We start from the raw sequence: 15,679 nt of genomic DNA, 5'->3' as shown, positions 1-15,679 counted from the left end.
TTTATATTCAAACCCTCATAAAAAATTAATGTTCCTTTTAAGTATATTTTTTTTTGTTTATTGTAGAAAATTAGATTAAAATTGTTAACGTTAAACATGAAAAGACATTTTTTACGAATTTCTGAATGAAAAGTAGTTTAAAAATTTAATCATGCCCATGTATCTTTAGTAGTTTTGAACTACCATCAAAGAATCTTATGAGGAACCATGTATTAAATTTTCAAGCTTTTTGAATGAGTGAAAATATTTTTATCAGGGTTAATTCAAAAAAAATTTACAAAATCGAAATTATTCTTAAGGCTATAAATAGCTCAAAAATATTACCATGAAAAATCATAGTATAAAAATTTGGAGAAAAATTTCAAATATTTACGGTTATTAGTTTCCAAGTTAACCAAACTATAAAAGACAAAAATTGGCTTCGCATTACAATTACCATTATTCTAAGTTTTATTTTCCTTATTTTAGGATTTTGAGGGGCTTTCAAAAACTTCTAGGATATTGTTTACTCTATTCACTTTTGAATCAGAAAAGATGCTGATGTCAAGAATCAGAGCTTTCATTATTATCACAGATGTTTATGACAGAAAATAAAAACACATCATTGTAAAATTACAATTACATTAATTCGCAATAGGTATTCAGAATAAAAATTAAATATTAAAAAAATTAATTTCTTTCAAAGACGAAAATAATTAATGTGTGATAAGAGCTTTTAAGTTAAACATTTTTGTCATTCCTGTTTCCCCTTAAGGGCCTCAGTAATGCATATAGTACAGTCTTATATCCTATTAATCATTAAGCTTAAGAAATTACCAATGAATCTCATATAAGATATCAGTATATTGCATAGTAATTAGTAGACTACAGGTATATTATGATATTATATGTTTGATTTATAGAGATACAAACGGCAATTATAAGTAACATACAATTAAAATACAAAAAGAATGATTATAACAGTGGTTTAACACTTAATTAAAACTTTTCAATAAATACCATTTTTAAAATCAACAACATAGAATTCAAATGTTAAATAATAAGATGTCTTATAGTTAAAATTATAAGTATAGTAGGTATTACATAATTCAAATTTCAAATACTAAATATTAATAGTTTCAAGATAAATTCTTCAGGTGCATATAAAATGTGTAATAATACTTATAAAATTAATAGTAAACAAATAATATTAATATAAACAATAAGTATTCCATAACATTTTATTTTTATAATCTTTTAAATTTGCTTAAGGCATTTCTAACAAGAGCACTTATTATACGATTATTAACAATAAATTATGGCAGTACCCAGTAAATATTGATTGTAATAATTAACACAGTATTATTTTTCATAGTAAATAAATAGTATTATTTTAATCCTTACATTGTTATGACTTACAATAAATTAAGAAATAATATTAATAGTTCACATAATAATACATGGGTCAAAAGCAATTAAAAACGTGTGCCTAGGTATATTCGCTATTATTTAGTAGATGGCAATATGGGATCATCTAAAATTATTTATTAGGGATTTTTTGGTAGATTTTAGTTGATGAGTAAAACAAGGTAGGTATATAATATTTTTAACACATTCCTTCTATTTTATTTAAATACAATAATATTATTTTATTTTATTTATTTTTGGGTATAAACATATTGATACTTAGATATTTACATTTAATACTTAACAGATGTTATAAACTCACAATTTATATGGAACAACAATTTTTAAGAATTTGATTTTAAAACAAAAAAATGTAATAAATCACAGATCATTTTTAAAATTAATTTTTTTTTACATTAAAACATTTTGGCAGTAAAGTACAATCAAAATATCATATTAAGTATATATTATTAATTAATAATATATTTTAACTAATATTTTTTTAAATTGTTTTTTCTTAAAAACCCTGACTATTTAAGCTGCAAAATAATGTAATGAACACACGGGTGCTGGTATATTAAAAATGGAATGTTATTGCTTATTTATTTTGAATAAATTATTTATTTATTTTAAAAAACATGAATATTAATATTCATGAATATTAATTAGAATAAAAACTTTTAGTATAAGACTAGGGTATTAAAAAATTGTAGATAGTAAGTTTTCGTGAACCAATCACAAGTCGATTAAATGTGTAAAATTAACTAAGGATAGGAACAATTGTGGTTTGATTATTATTAATCTAAACTAGATGGAGGAGTGTAGGAGAAACCAGCAAAAACATCATCTATATCCTGTTTACTAGTAGAAAGTTTTTCATCACAAAACGATGACATGGATGAACTGAGAGATTCTTTTGTAAACTGTGGATCAATATATTGCAAATCACATTTTCCATTCTGTGAACAAAATCATCATTGATAATTAATAATAAATTGACGTATACACTTAAACAGTTATCATTGAATTAATCTTTTGTTATTCAATTTGTACATTGTTAATATCTAAGCAGTGATAGACTTGGAAAATTAAAGTAGGAGGACACTGTTAACTTTAAAAAAAAGAGCGCCCCATCAATTATTGTTAAGCGTTATTGAGCTGTGAGGGCTATGCCCCACATCCTCTAATATCCCTATTTAAATAATACCAGATATTTATAAATAATCAATTAAAAAAATTAATATAATAGGTAATTAGTAACTACTGTACATATTATTATATTATAGTTCATATAAAAACAAAATTATACTAAAAGTAAATAAATGAATAGTTTAGTAATAATGAGTTAAAATTAACTAACTCATAGATCTGAATGGACAAATCATGATGGTACTTCGCGCATTTGATAAAGATGCAGAATAATGTAGCGTCCCATGGGTTCCCTTTAAAAATAATAGTAGGGACTAAAATGTCCAAAAACTAATTGGGGTACTCCACCCCCCTGCGCCCACCCACAAATCTAGCACTGTATATATTAAATATATTTTTTTTTCCCCAGTAATATACTATATATATCATTAAGATAATAAGAATATAGTCTATAAATACAATTGACAGGTAACATTATTTTGATGAAAGGAGCCACCCATTGATGACATATAGTTAATTTTCTTATAGCAATATTTTGAAAATATGCTTGAATTTTGTTTATGTTTGTTTTTTTTTTTTTTGTATTACCCCACAGCTGTAGACAATATGTCCACATTGGTTTGAGAAGACTAATATATGTATATTAAATTCATTTTTTATACATTAAGCTAAATTTACCAGTTGTGGTTGAAAAGGTGGTGTAATACGTTTGTTCAATAAATCATCCCAATTGATTGTTTTGAAAAATGAATGTTTTTTAACCTCATTAAAATCTTGAACATTGCTACCAATTCTTTTATTGCTTTCTTTTTCTAATAACTAGAAATAGTAATTAGTCATTGAAACATAATTTTATTTATTATTTTTTAAATTTAGTATTAAGTATATTCTTCATACCTTGTGCAATAAACTTTTACATTGTGATGAAACGGGACCTTTTATTTTTAATCTACTATGTAAAACTAAATTATACATTTCTTGCACATTTAAACTGTAAAATGGTGGTAGTCCAAACAACATTTCATATAGTACTGCACCAAGACACCACCAGTCAACTGATCTGCCATATGCCTAAAAATAATAAAAAATTAGTTAATTTATCACAATTTAAAAATAATTTATAGTAAAACCAGTTGGTATTACTTCTTTCCTAATTATTTCAGGAGCAAGATATTCAGGAGTTCCACAAAATGTATTTGTAGTTTCAGTTCCGATGAGACCCTCCTTACAAAACCCAAAATCAGTAAGGACCACATGTCCTTCTTGGTCAAGTAACAGGTTTTCTGGTTTGAGATCTCTATAAATAATACCATTAGAGTGGAGATAACCAAGAGCAGATGCTATTTCAGCTGTGTAGAACTTAGCTCGGGTTTCTGAGAATCTAACTTCTTTTTGTAAATGATAGAACAACTATAAAAGTAAAAGTAAAAATAAAATAAAATTTGAGTGGTATTACAATATGTGAAGCCATTATTCACCTCTCCTCCATTTACAAAATCAAGTACAAAGTAAAGTTTATCTTTGGTTTGAAAGCTGTAATGAAGGCCAACAAGAAATGGGTGGTTGATATTTTTCAGTAGAACATTGCGTTCACACATGATATGCTTGACTTCATTTCTTGCAAGTATGTGCTTTTTATCCAATACTTTTATAGCAAAATGAATGGATTCAGTTTTGTGTTCAGCCAAGTAAACTTTACCAAAGCTGCCTTTTCCAATAATACGTAGAAATACAAAATCTGATGGGTTAGCTCTAGAATTAAAAATATTAAACTCATCACATGAATGAAATAAAATTTTTTTTTTAGAATTCAAGGTGCTTTAGGCCCACAGCCACTTCTACCATGTCTTTCTATGTTTCTCTATTAGTCTATAACTGAGGTTCTAGAACTGTAGGTAACATAAAAAACAAATAAACATAAATATTTAAATATATTTATTTTTTTTATTCAATATTCTTAAGATTTTTATACTTTCTTTAATTCCATTCTCACACCATTGTCTAAGCTTTTTTCTTGGTTATATTTTATTTGTTCTATATTTTGTAACTCTCCATAAGAATTATTTCTCCATTCACCACACATGCTTAGCACATCTTAATCACTAGCTTTAGCGTATGCTCCATTATATATTTATTTTATAAAACTATATTGTTTACAAGTATGCAACAATAATATTTTGATTTATAATAAGCAAACAAAATTATATAGTATTGAAATATTATTTTATAATCATTTATTTAAGCTGGCATTATCTTATTAGAATTTCATAGGTAGGTACATATCTAATAATTATCTTGATTTATTGACATACAATCAACTAAATGATATTCTATGAATTTGAGCCTCACATAATATTTTGTGTAGTACACTAATATATATATATTCAATACAAACCATATGCTGACAAAAATTATGTAATTAATATATAATTTTACTGTTATACAGCGTTGGAACATATTGTCTATTTCACCAATCATAACAAAATTTATAAAAAAATGTATTCTAATGTTAAGCAATTGATCTATTAGTTATTTTAACAAATATTTTCAATAAAGATTTATTGTTTACGACTGATAAGTAAATTATAATAATTAGACTACTTACGATGGTCTTTCTGAAGGTCCTAAATTTATGGTGCCAGAGCATTTAAGAAGGTTTGGTCTGTCTGGTTCTTTAACTTTAGTATCCAGGTTAAAAAATATCCGGACTTCACTTCTTTAAAACACAAAAATGTTAACTATTATTGACTTTTAAAAATATTTTATTAAAGTAGGTGTTTTTTTTCTATAAGATAAATTAACCATATTGTTAATAGGATAACAGGGCACTGTTTATTCTATCTTTTTAGCCCAAGCGTAACAAACAAATTTACATAAAATAATATTTTCGGTTTTGAGTAATCTAAGAGTAAAATTACCTATCACAACAATTATAGAGAATAATAATTTTTGGGGTAAATTTATTGATTTGTCTATATGAAATCTCTGTCTCAAAATCAAATAACAATGAAATATAAAAACAATTTGTAAAACTATCAAAAATATTAACCTCAATAATTTTTTTAATAAGAGATTTTACTTAATGATGACTCAAGAATCATAAAAACGATTCTATATGAATGTTGTAAATGGGTCTAAGAGAAAACAAATATTACGCTGAATTTTTTTTAAAAAGATCTATAATTATTGATTTATTTTATAGGAAAATAAATTAAATAATCATAGCTTAAATGTTATACCTAAACTCTAGGTCCTAGAGTATGATTAATGCAAATTAATGACCAATATATTGGACACACTTGTCAAGTTTTATAAAAGTTGGAAGTACCTATATTATGTTTTATTGGTATTAATGATGTTGTCTACATGATAATATCTAATTTTTCTCTTGTATTATGTACTAATTAAATTTATTTAAAATACTAATATTTATAATTAATGCTAATTGAAGATACTAATTATGAGTTTGGTAATCGTTGAACAATTTTTTTTCGTAAAAAATTTTCATAGTGAGTAATAACTACCGGAAAATTATTTTTAATCATGAAACTCATTTGAATGTTTTAGCAAACCGTGAATTATTATCAATTAAAAATATTTATTGTACAAAATTAAATACTGCTGGTGAGGTGTATGATCATGCGAAAGAGAATATAAAATAATCGTAATTTAACTGGCCAAGTTTTAAAAAATAAAATATCTGAGATAACAAACACGAGATTAATAGTATATTAGCATACCTATTTAATAGTAGATTGAACATATTATAATATATGAAATAATTTAGCTTGCTTAGTGATAGGTTAATAAATTTAAAGTAGCTCAAACAGAAAATAATAACATCAGTTTTCTTTTGTAGATAATATGTAACATGATTGTTCACTTTTTGTAGATAGCATAAGACATGTTTTCCACGGATTAATTTGTAAATATGTACAACTAATAAAAATATTATTGTTTATATAATGTAAAAATACTTAAATAAAATAGCCTAAAAAATAAATAAGTGATGAATAACAATATATACATACAAATATACTATTTTCATCTAATTCTCATTTTAATTTTAAAATTACGTATACGAATAGAACATAAAGACAGTGACTGAGTATGAGGTGGTAGTAATATGTTGTATTCATGTGTAATTAAAAGGTCAATCAGGATTAAATTAAATTGATAACTTTATAGTGTATCTTAATAAAATTATGGAATTGAATATCATTTTTAGAAATTATTTATTTTTTTACTTGGTTTTGGTTTTCTAATTTCTAATAAAATAGACATATTGAATAATACATGCATTAAAAAAGTTTTGAAATTTTGAATGATTCATTTTATAACTAATTCTTGTTTAAATTCATGTACACCTATATTTTGAGCCTTCATTACATAATTAGTATTTATTGTTAGTCATTAGTTAATATCATAACATATTTTCTATCTTGTAAGCCATTTTTATTGTTAATGAACATAACAGCACCATTGTACATAACTACATAAGTAAACACTACTAATGTTTAGTAATAACATGCATTATAAATTGTATTTAATAATTTCAAATTTTAATAATAGTTGAGCATAAGAAAAAAATTGTTCAGTCCATTTATTCAATCATTCAATTATAAATTCTTTGTTTACCTTTTATTAGCTTTTAAATATTTAGAGTATGAATATGATTTCATAATATAATACTAAGTAATAATTAGTTAAGCTTACATGTTTAGTAAATTGTTTTGATGCATTAAATGATGTACAAATTGATCAAGACCTTCCCGACGAGAGGCAATTAACGAGGGATCCATGTTGTTACAAAACAATTTCTTACCTGGTATTTTTAAATTTGAATCTGGCACCTACAAAATAAAAACTTTAAATCAATAAATCAATTAAAACTAAAAATTAAAACTTGGACTTAACCTGTTTCTTTAGTACTTCACTAAGTTTGTAAAATTCATTATAACGCCTAAATACATGCCAAGATTCGTTCCGTGACCAAATTACAACTTTATATACCTAAAAACATATGGAATTAAATTTTGCTTAATTATATACACAACAATAACTATTTGTCAAATGTTTATAAAATAATTGTATTTACAGTGAATTTTTTATCTTCCTGCCAAATCTCTGCTTGTGACACCATAGCTGCAGTTTTATCGCCATCCCCGTCCACAGAGAAATTAGAACAGTTTTCACACGTATCTAGTTCTACTTGTTTGCTGGACTTATTATCCATGATGTCAGCACATGATCTGGAATGATCGGCAATGGTAGAATATCCACTCCGGCCTGTATGACACCCAAAATAACAAAACCAATTTAGACACATCATAAGTTTAGTCATTTCAACTAGTTTGCAAAATGACCCAGTGACCTAATAATGGACATTGGATCTAATTTCGTCACAAGAATAAATAACAAAACTTGTACATAATAGTCTCTTCAGAGAAATTTATTACCTCACCACGACAAATCCACTGGCATTCCACTTCCCACTACACTGTCACATAATTGTTGATTGTTTTCTAACTAATAAAATAAATAAATTTGTGGAGTGTGGACACTGAACTTTCCATTTTTAGAACGGCACAGCTTATCACAATAATGATAGCGGCACAGAGCGCGTGCGCTCGCCAATATTTACATGTTGCACAGTGATAAACTGATAACCAAAGGATTTTGTTGGATTTTGTTGTTATTATGTTATCATTGTTATGTTTATTATTTTGTTTTGTGTTTATATTCCTACTTTTGTTTACATTGTGTCATACGTGATACGTAGTCAGTAAAATTGTAGATAAGATAAGAAATTTAATTATTAATAATTTGTCATTCACAGTGTACAATGTGTACATTCTAATTATTCAGACTTCAGTTATTCTTGTTGTACTTGTTTAATTGTTTATTGTTTACTTTTAGTAGTGGCTAACGATTTCTTTATTGACGTTTATTAATTTCATACGTGTGAATTTTGAAGTAAATAAAAGTGTAACAATATTAAACATTGGATTCTAGAATGGCCCAACCTCAAAGTGGAATGCCTCCTCCTGGATACTTGTTGGAAATGTTTCAGAAGTAAAATATAACAATTAATCATTAAATCTAATAACATTTTATATGTAAATGCTTTTCTATCGTTAAAGATTAGACAAAGATCACAGTGGCACCATCACAGCTAATGAATTACAAAGTGCACTATCCAATGGCACATGGACACCTTTCAACCCAGAGACGGTTCGTTTAATGCTAAGTAAGTTGATAGATGTTTTTAATTTAAAATAAAATTATAATGATTATTCATGGATAATAATTGTAATGAAACAAAAATATAGAAGAACTCTTGTCTCTCATAAATAAAATTGTTATTACATTTATGCGTGGACTATTGAGTCATTGAATACTATTAATTATTACTAATTATGTGGTATGTTTCACACTGTCTTTTGAGTCATACCCTATCCTAAATAGAAATAAAACCTAATTTAGGCAATAATAAAAAAAAGCAGTTAATTTAATGATGACAGATGGACAGTATTATGTTATAAGACGGCATAAATCACTATCTTAGATAAATGCTTATTTAAACTCTTATAAGATTTGTCAAATATTAAGAGAACCAATAATGAATACTTATTGAAGGTATCTTAGGCATGATTTTTCAATTGACTTTAACTGATATTAGGATTCATCTATCAGTTAATACTTTGTTCAGTTAAACTGTTTTTGGATCTCCAGTTAAGTTCACCATCAGTTGCAATCAAGTTAAATAAATCCTACTAATGTTTCAGCTAGGCATTCTTAAAAATGATTTCCTTACCTCTGTTTCATTAACTTGTGCCTTTTAAACAATTATATACAAATAAAACAAGGTGGTAAAAGCTTGTTTAATTTTTTTTATATACATTATTATTTTATGACCAGTCTTACACAATTATCATAGAAATAATTAATACTGAAGACTATATCAAGTTGTACTGCATGAATATATTGCATTTTAAATCTATATTAATTATTTATAGACATGTTTGACAAGTCCAATAAAGGCACTATATCATTTGAAGATTTTGGTGCATTATGGAAGTACATTGTAGACTGGCAAAATTGCTTTCGTTCCTTTGATAAAGATAATTCAGGGAACATAGACAAAAATGAACTTCGAGCTGCATTACAAACATTTGGATACAATTTAAATGATGCTACCGTTACTACAATGTTGCAAAAATTTGATAGAATTGGAAGAGGAACTGTATTATTTGATGATTTCATACAATGTTGCATCATGCTTAATGTGAGTACCTAATGCATATTAAAATTACATTGTTGTTTCAACATTACTTTAAATTGCCGTTTATAAAAAGGATAATTTCTAGCAACAAATAGAACTTAATTTAAAATATAAATTAAGAATTATAATAATCTTATTTAGTAACTTGATTAAATTTCATATCTATTAATTTTCAAGACATCGTGAAAATTTTATTACAACATTTTACTAATACTTTGTATTTAGACTTCATATTGTAAAGTACAGACTTAGTCTACTAAGACCTTAAATAATAAAGCATTGCATTGGCATATCTTAGCTCAACTATTTTGTCGATTGAAATATATTCATAGTTTTTTAACCCCGCGTTAGTTGCACTATAGTCAAAATGACTGCACTTTTATTACATGTTCAATCAAAAATTTATATTTTATATCTCAACCATTGATACACAGTATATCTTTCAATAGTGTTATTAAAAATAATATCATAATTGCGCAAGCACATTTAATAACATATATGATACATTTTTTTATAATTTTATACTTGAAAATTATAACGTGGTCGAAAAAACCGTAGTAAATTAATAACTTAATATTCACTAGCATGCCTAACGCTGGGTCAAAAACTATTTGATCAATATTTTTAGGTAGGTTGGACATAAATAAATTGGTTAACATTTTAATTTTAATTATTACTAAAAGTTGATCAAATATTAAATAATATGTATTTTGAATTTTTCAGAATCTAACTACAGCATTCCGCCAATTTGATACAGATCAAGATGGAGTAGTCACATTGCATTATGAACAATTTGTTGGTCTAGTGTTTAGTATTAAATGAGTCAAAATCATTTAATATTTTCTAAAATTTAAATTTCATTTTTTATGCTGTACATTTTTTTTTTTTTATTTGGAAATATAAGTTTACACCAAACTAAATTATACGAAAGAGACATTTTTATTTTTATAAGTTAAATATAATATAGGATGCTGTGTTTATTGTTAAAAAAATAAAATTAGTTAGTAAACAATTCCAAAGTGTTTTAATATTATAAATGAACTTTTTTAACAATAAAAAGATAAAATTATAATAAATACACTTATATAATATTTATTATGTTAAGTTCTAAACTTATTAACTATATGTATATATAAAAAAAAAAAAAAAACATAATAATTAGTTTTTACATAACCGAGGTTGTAATTCCACTCAATCTTTTAATATTAGCAATCAGTTTTGTAGAAGCTGCCTTATAATCAATTGGTTTGATATTGACTAAAGATACTTTTAACCTAGTTTCATTGTTATATGTCTCCATTTTTGCTCTGGCTCTAATCTCAAACAATTTAAACATTTGTTTTTGAAAAACATCACTGTATTCTTCCTTAGACTCTTCCATCAACCTTCCCAATTCTGCACTAGTAGTTCCTAAAAGATTTTCAGCAGTTTCCTGAAACATAGTTACCCACTGGTTTCCAGTTGAGTCACTCAATTGTGCTGAGAGCATTAATCTATACTTAAAATTTTCCGTTTCATCATTACACTTTTCACAACGGTATGTTCCATCATTTCGATCTATAACTTTTTTTTGACAATCAGGTTTTGGACACGCTTTATACAAGGCAGATTCGGATTTTACAAAAATCAAATGTGAATACATATTATAATAATCAGCTTTATCCCCACTACCAAGTTGAGCAAGTTGTGCTCCTTTAATAGTAAGAAACTGAGAATTAGCTCCAACATCAGAACGGGTTGAAATATTATTGAATTCTGAATTTGAAGGAAGTGAATCATACCAACCTCGTAAGCGATGGGCTTCTTCTATGTCTGGATTTATTTGCATTACAGTTGATCCTAAAAGGGACAATGATTTGCTACCCATGAATTCTCTGATTCTGCTTCCTTTTATAGCAATTACAGGTTGCAATGATCCGTCAAAATCTTCTGCCTGAGTATCCCACAATGTAATTGTTACAGAACTCTGAGACTGGTCGACTATAGTCACATCTCTTTTTTTTAATTCCTTTCTAGTTGTCTTTGACATTAACATAGTTAATTCTCCCACAGTATGACAAACTCCTATGACATCTACTATACCATCAACATCAACGTCTTTCACTTGACTCAATGGAACAAAATTAAACTTCAGAGCTGGCAATTGAGAATCATCAAACTCGTGACATGGAAATATTTGCGTTTCACTAGATAGTGTAAGCTCGTAATCATTATTCAGGTTTGAAAACTTTTTATTTGCCGTTTTAATTGCACCGCGAGTTATAAAGTAAACTTTGTTTACTTCAATCATATCAAAAAATTTATCACATTCGCTATTAAAAGCAGTTGCACGAATCTCACCACTCTCATCAAGTAGATCCATGCTAAAAAGTTTACCTTCGCCTCTTTGATTATTCCAAGTACGAACTGGAGCTTTGTTTACAACTCTAGCTCTGATTGTCCATTTATTTTGATATGGGCTTAGAGAATTAATAGGATGAATATTGCTAACATCAATATCTCTTTGAAGACCATTATCTATAACACTTGATTGAACAGAATGTGGTTTTGCCAAAGAATTAGACTGGGGTTTAGAATCAACTGAAGCAGAACCACCATTTTCAACCATTTGACCAGAATTATCAATTATTGGTTTAGGATCGCCAATTTTTGAACCCACTACATCACCAGCAACCATAACAGCCAAATCTATAAGAATCATGACTTGTTTGCTTCCTTTTGAACGGTCAGTCAAACTACTGATTATGTGACGTTTTATTTTGAGAATGGAAAATTCATTAATTTCTCCAGAAGAAACCATGCCATTCAACTGAGTAGCCAACATCGCAAAAGAATTTAAATTATGACCATCAGAAATAAGTAAGCGATATCTTTCATTTGCTCCTGCAGCAGTAATTTTCCTTACACCGAGAACTTGCATGACTGGATCTTTAACATCTTCATTGTTCATGATGGACTTTAATGCGCCCTTGGTTAACATTTTTTCATACTCCATTGTTTTAAATAAATGATTTCCTGAATGGACATAACATACAAAAGATTATAAATAATTTTAAAGAGAATTCATATTTAAGCATTTAAAACAGGCATTTAGACATATTCCACAAGGGATCTTCAAAATGCAGAATTTTAACATAATATTAAATTAATTGTAGCAATATTGATTGTACTAATATCATTGTAATAATCATATCAAATTATTCTTGACGATAATCTTCGATATTTAAAAATACAATATTGTTGTTGCACTAACTTGTCTATATGATTAGCTTATTTCTATATTAAAAAATTAGGTAAATAGGTTAACATTTATTCTTTCAATTAAAAAAATGGGGTTTTATATTGTTATGGTGAGTTGTTTGTGTTAATAAAAACTATGCAGTAGGTTAACATTATCAGATGTTATAATTAATAAACATTCCAACAAAATAACCTAGATTCAATTTTTTGTTCTTCTAAAGTGTCTTCGGACGCAAAAAAAACATTATTAAGTTGATAAATGTACTGCTTTGCTTAGAATTTAAAATAAAGGCACATTTGAACATAAAGTGGGCTGCCCACGCAGTTACTGTAAGCTAATACAATTGGATCACTGCTCACCACGGTCTGTGTACCCGCAGGCCGTACTCTATTTGACTGCGGCTTTAGAGTACTAAATATTGAGTCAATATTTTGGTACAAAAATAGTTTATATTGATAACAAGATGGTAATGAAACACATTACACAATTATGGTTCAAAAATATAATACATTTAAGTAAGTAACCATATATTAATTAAGTCTCAAATGCAATGAATTATAGTTATTTATTAAATTCTTTACAATGTTATAACTCATCAATAATAAGTGATAGCTGGTACCTACCTAATAAATGTTCAATTAATCCAAACTAAGTAGCGATTGATAACAGATTCTAGACAAATTTAAAGAAAGGCAAATCAATTACAAAGCACTAATGTATTGCCTAAGAACAGTAAGAACAGTTTTTAAAATAATTTAGTCATATTAAAATCTAACGAAATCCTTTATCAAACATTAATGAAGGGTAAAAATATAATACTTAAATACACATAATATTATGTATTATAATATAATATTATAATGGCTATCTTATATACCATTGTAGTAATTACATCTTACCTTCATATACATAGGTAATTATAGTTTCATGTAATCGAAAAAGAGTATTTGGTCCAAATACTGCGAGTGATGTTTATTCACATCGGGATTCGGGATTAAACTAAACTAAGCACCAAACGGAACGACTATGATATTATTATCAAAAACATTGACAATCGATGAAAATGTATGTATATATTTTATAATTTATGAAAAGTTCGAATTTTATAATTATTAAAAGGTACGATTTAAGATCAATATAGGTGATTGAAAACAATCGTCAATTCAGTTGTAACTTTGTAAGGAACCATTGGATTCAACATACTAGTACACGGAAAAAAGAAGTACGATTAATTAACCATAAAATGTCTTACCTTCTAATCTATCAGTCCGTATGAACGTATTCGAAATTAAAATTAAGTATTTCAATAGTTAGTACAACTAGTTGTCAGTATTATTGAAGAGTATGTTATAGTACTAGTACAGTGAAGTAGTATTAGTTACAAAGAATACACAACTACATTATTAGTAAGGGCGGGAAATGAGCTGATAGGATAATGTATCTAAATTTCAAAGAGGTTGTATAATATATAATTTATAATCATTTCCGGGCCCGCCGCCCGCGTAAAAATCAAAATAATAATTACCGGGACCCGTACTATTCAGGACAGAATTTATCAAGGAATAACTTAGATGAATGAATTATAAGTCATGAGAAGTATCTTTTAAATTAATATATGATTTGAGACACAATTTTTTAGGATTAATATTGGCAAGAACCATACTTTTCGGGACAAATTTTGTCAGAACAGTTTGATAAGCACTTAATATACTTTTGGTTACCCTGTGACCAACTTAAGGTGGTTTTGCATAGCAAGTCGAGGGACATTTTCGTTGTTTTTGCTCGAGCGCAGCGCAGCTAGCGATTGACCGTCATCATTGTAAATTGCCAATTGGTTACACGATTTTATCACGTTAGTCCGTTAGTGACTTAGTGTTACTGTGATGTACTTTAAAATACTGTTCCAATTCATACGGTTCTGTGTAGGATGTTTTCGAGAATATAATCTCCTGATAAAAATATTCCATTAAATAAAGGTCTTGTTGAACAGTGTTAATGAAAAATATCATTCTAATATTAATTTTCCTGAAAACTAATTTTCTGTTTTTTTACGGCCCTCCTTATTTCCCACTTTACTGTGGCGGTAGAATTTGGGTTATTCATAGTTCATACATAATAGCTATATATTATTATTAATATTTTAAATACAGAAAAATGCTCGGTATATTCATATATGATCTATTATTATAATTTATAAGGAAAAATGTAATATACCTGTTTAATATAATTTATTACTTATGCTTTGGTGTTTGGTTACTTTAATAGATTAATACTTAATATTGTTATCAATTTAGCGTGTACGGTGTACTTAATGTACGATGTAGAAAAGAATTCTCGAGAATCTTCTCTGAAGTCTGAATCATGGCTAGTTCACCATTGAACTTTACTGTAGGTAAGGTAAGGTTAACCTTTCAGAGTAAGTACAGTTCACCTCTGTTGATGGGTGCCAAAAAAAAAAGTTTAACCTTTCAGTGCCGTACGTTTAAAGAAGATAGTATATTACGTCATATTTCATTACTTATAACTTTATAAGTTTCCTCTCTTACATTACCACAAATTAACTGTCTATTAAAAAGAAACTGGTCTAAGGATCTCTTAAAATAAGGAAAAACAATTTT

The 15,679-nt window shown here is 27.0% G+C and overlaps 3 protein-coding genes across 5 annotated transcripts; 1 reads left to right on the top strand and 2 right to left on the bottom strand.

The window, feature by feature from the left end:
• Positions 1–2,047: 2,047 nt before the first annotated feature.
• On the bottom strand, positions 2,048–8,147 carry LOC107173505 (serine/threonine-protein kinase Sgk2-like). Of its 2 annotated transcripts, none has more exons than XM_015524068.2 (10): positions 7,995–8,147; positions 7,634–7,824; positions 7,453–7,548; positions 7,252–7,388; positions 5,141–5,251; positions 4,014–4,287; positions 3,679–3,945; positions 3,433–3,606; positions 3,214–3,354; positions 2,048–2,345 (listed from the first exon to the last, which is right to left on the bottom strand). In XM_015524068.2, exons 2-10 carry the CDS (start codon positions 7,769–7,771, stop codon positions 2,184–2,186), a joined length of 1,500 nt encoding a protein of 499 aa, XP_015379554.1. In that variant the 5' UTR covers positions 7,772–7,824; positions 7,995–8,147; the 3' UTR covers positions 2,048–2,183. The 2 variants fall into 2 exon arrangements, with proteins under 2 accessions (XP_015379554.1, XP_015379555.1); XM_015524069.2 differs by having other exon boundaries at positions 5,141–5,248.
• A 207-nt stretch (positions 8,148–8,354) lies between these two features.
• Positions 8,355–10,832, top strand: LOC107173510 (programmed cell death protein 6-like). The gene is made up of 4 exons (XM_015524075.2): positions 8,355–8,610; positions 8,679–8,785; positions 9,555–9,823; positions 10,544–10,832. Exons 1-4 carry the CDS (start codon positions 8,552–8,554, stop codon positions 10,640–10,642), a joined length of 534 nt encoding a protein of 177 aa, XP_015379561.1. The 5' UTR covers positions 8,355–8,551; the 3' UTR covers positions 10,643–10,832.
• Positions 10,741–14,447, bottom strand: RPA1 (replication protein A 70). 2 transcript variants are annotated; one of them, XM_015524064.2, is made up of 2 exons: positions 14,314–14,447; positions 10,741–12,835 (listed from the first exon to the last, which is right to left on the bottom strand). In XM_015524064.2, exon 2 carries the CDS (start codon positions 12,813–12,815, stop codon positions 10,986–10,988), a length of 1,830 nt encoding a protein of 609 aa, XP_015379550.1. In that variant the 5' UTR covers positions 12,816–12,835; positions 14,314–14,447; the 3' UTR covers positions 10,741–10,985. The 2 variants fall into 2 exon arrangements, with proteins under 2 accessions (XP_015379550.1, XP_089075242.1); XM_089219116.1 differs by lacking the exon at positions 14,314–14,447 and adding an exon at positions 13,961–14,193.
• Positions 14,448–15,679: the final 1,232 nt, after the last annotated feature.

The sequence above is a fragment of the Diuraphis noxia genome, unplaced genomic scaffold, assembly GCF_037042655.1.
Source record: "Diuraphis noxia isolate RWA-SAM2 unplaced genomic scaffold, SU_Dnox_SAM2 contig0002, whole genome shotgun sequence".
Lineage (NCBI taxonomy): Eukaryota > Metazoa > Arthropoda > Insecta > Hemiptera > Aphididae > Diuraphis > Diuraphis noxia.
The sequence above is the reverse complement of the archived record's forward strand: the minus strand, read 5'-3'. Positions and strand labels throughout refer to the sequence as shown.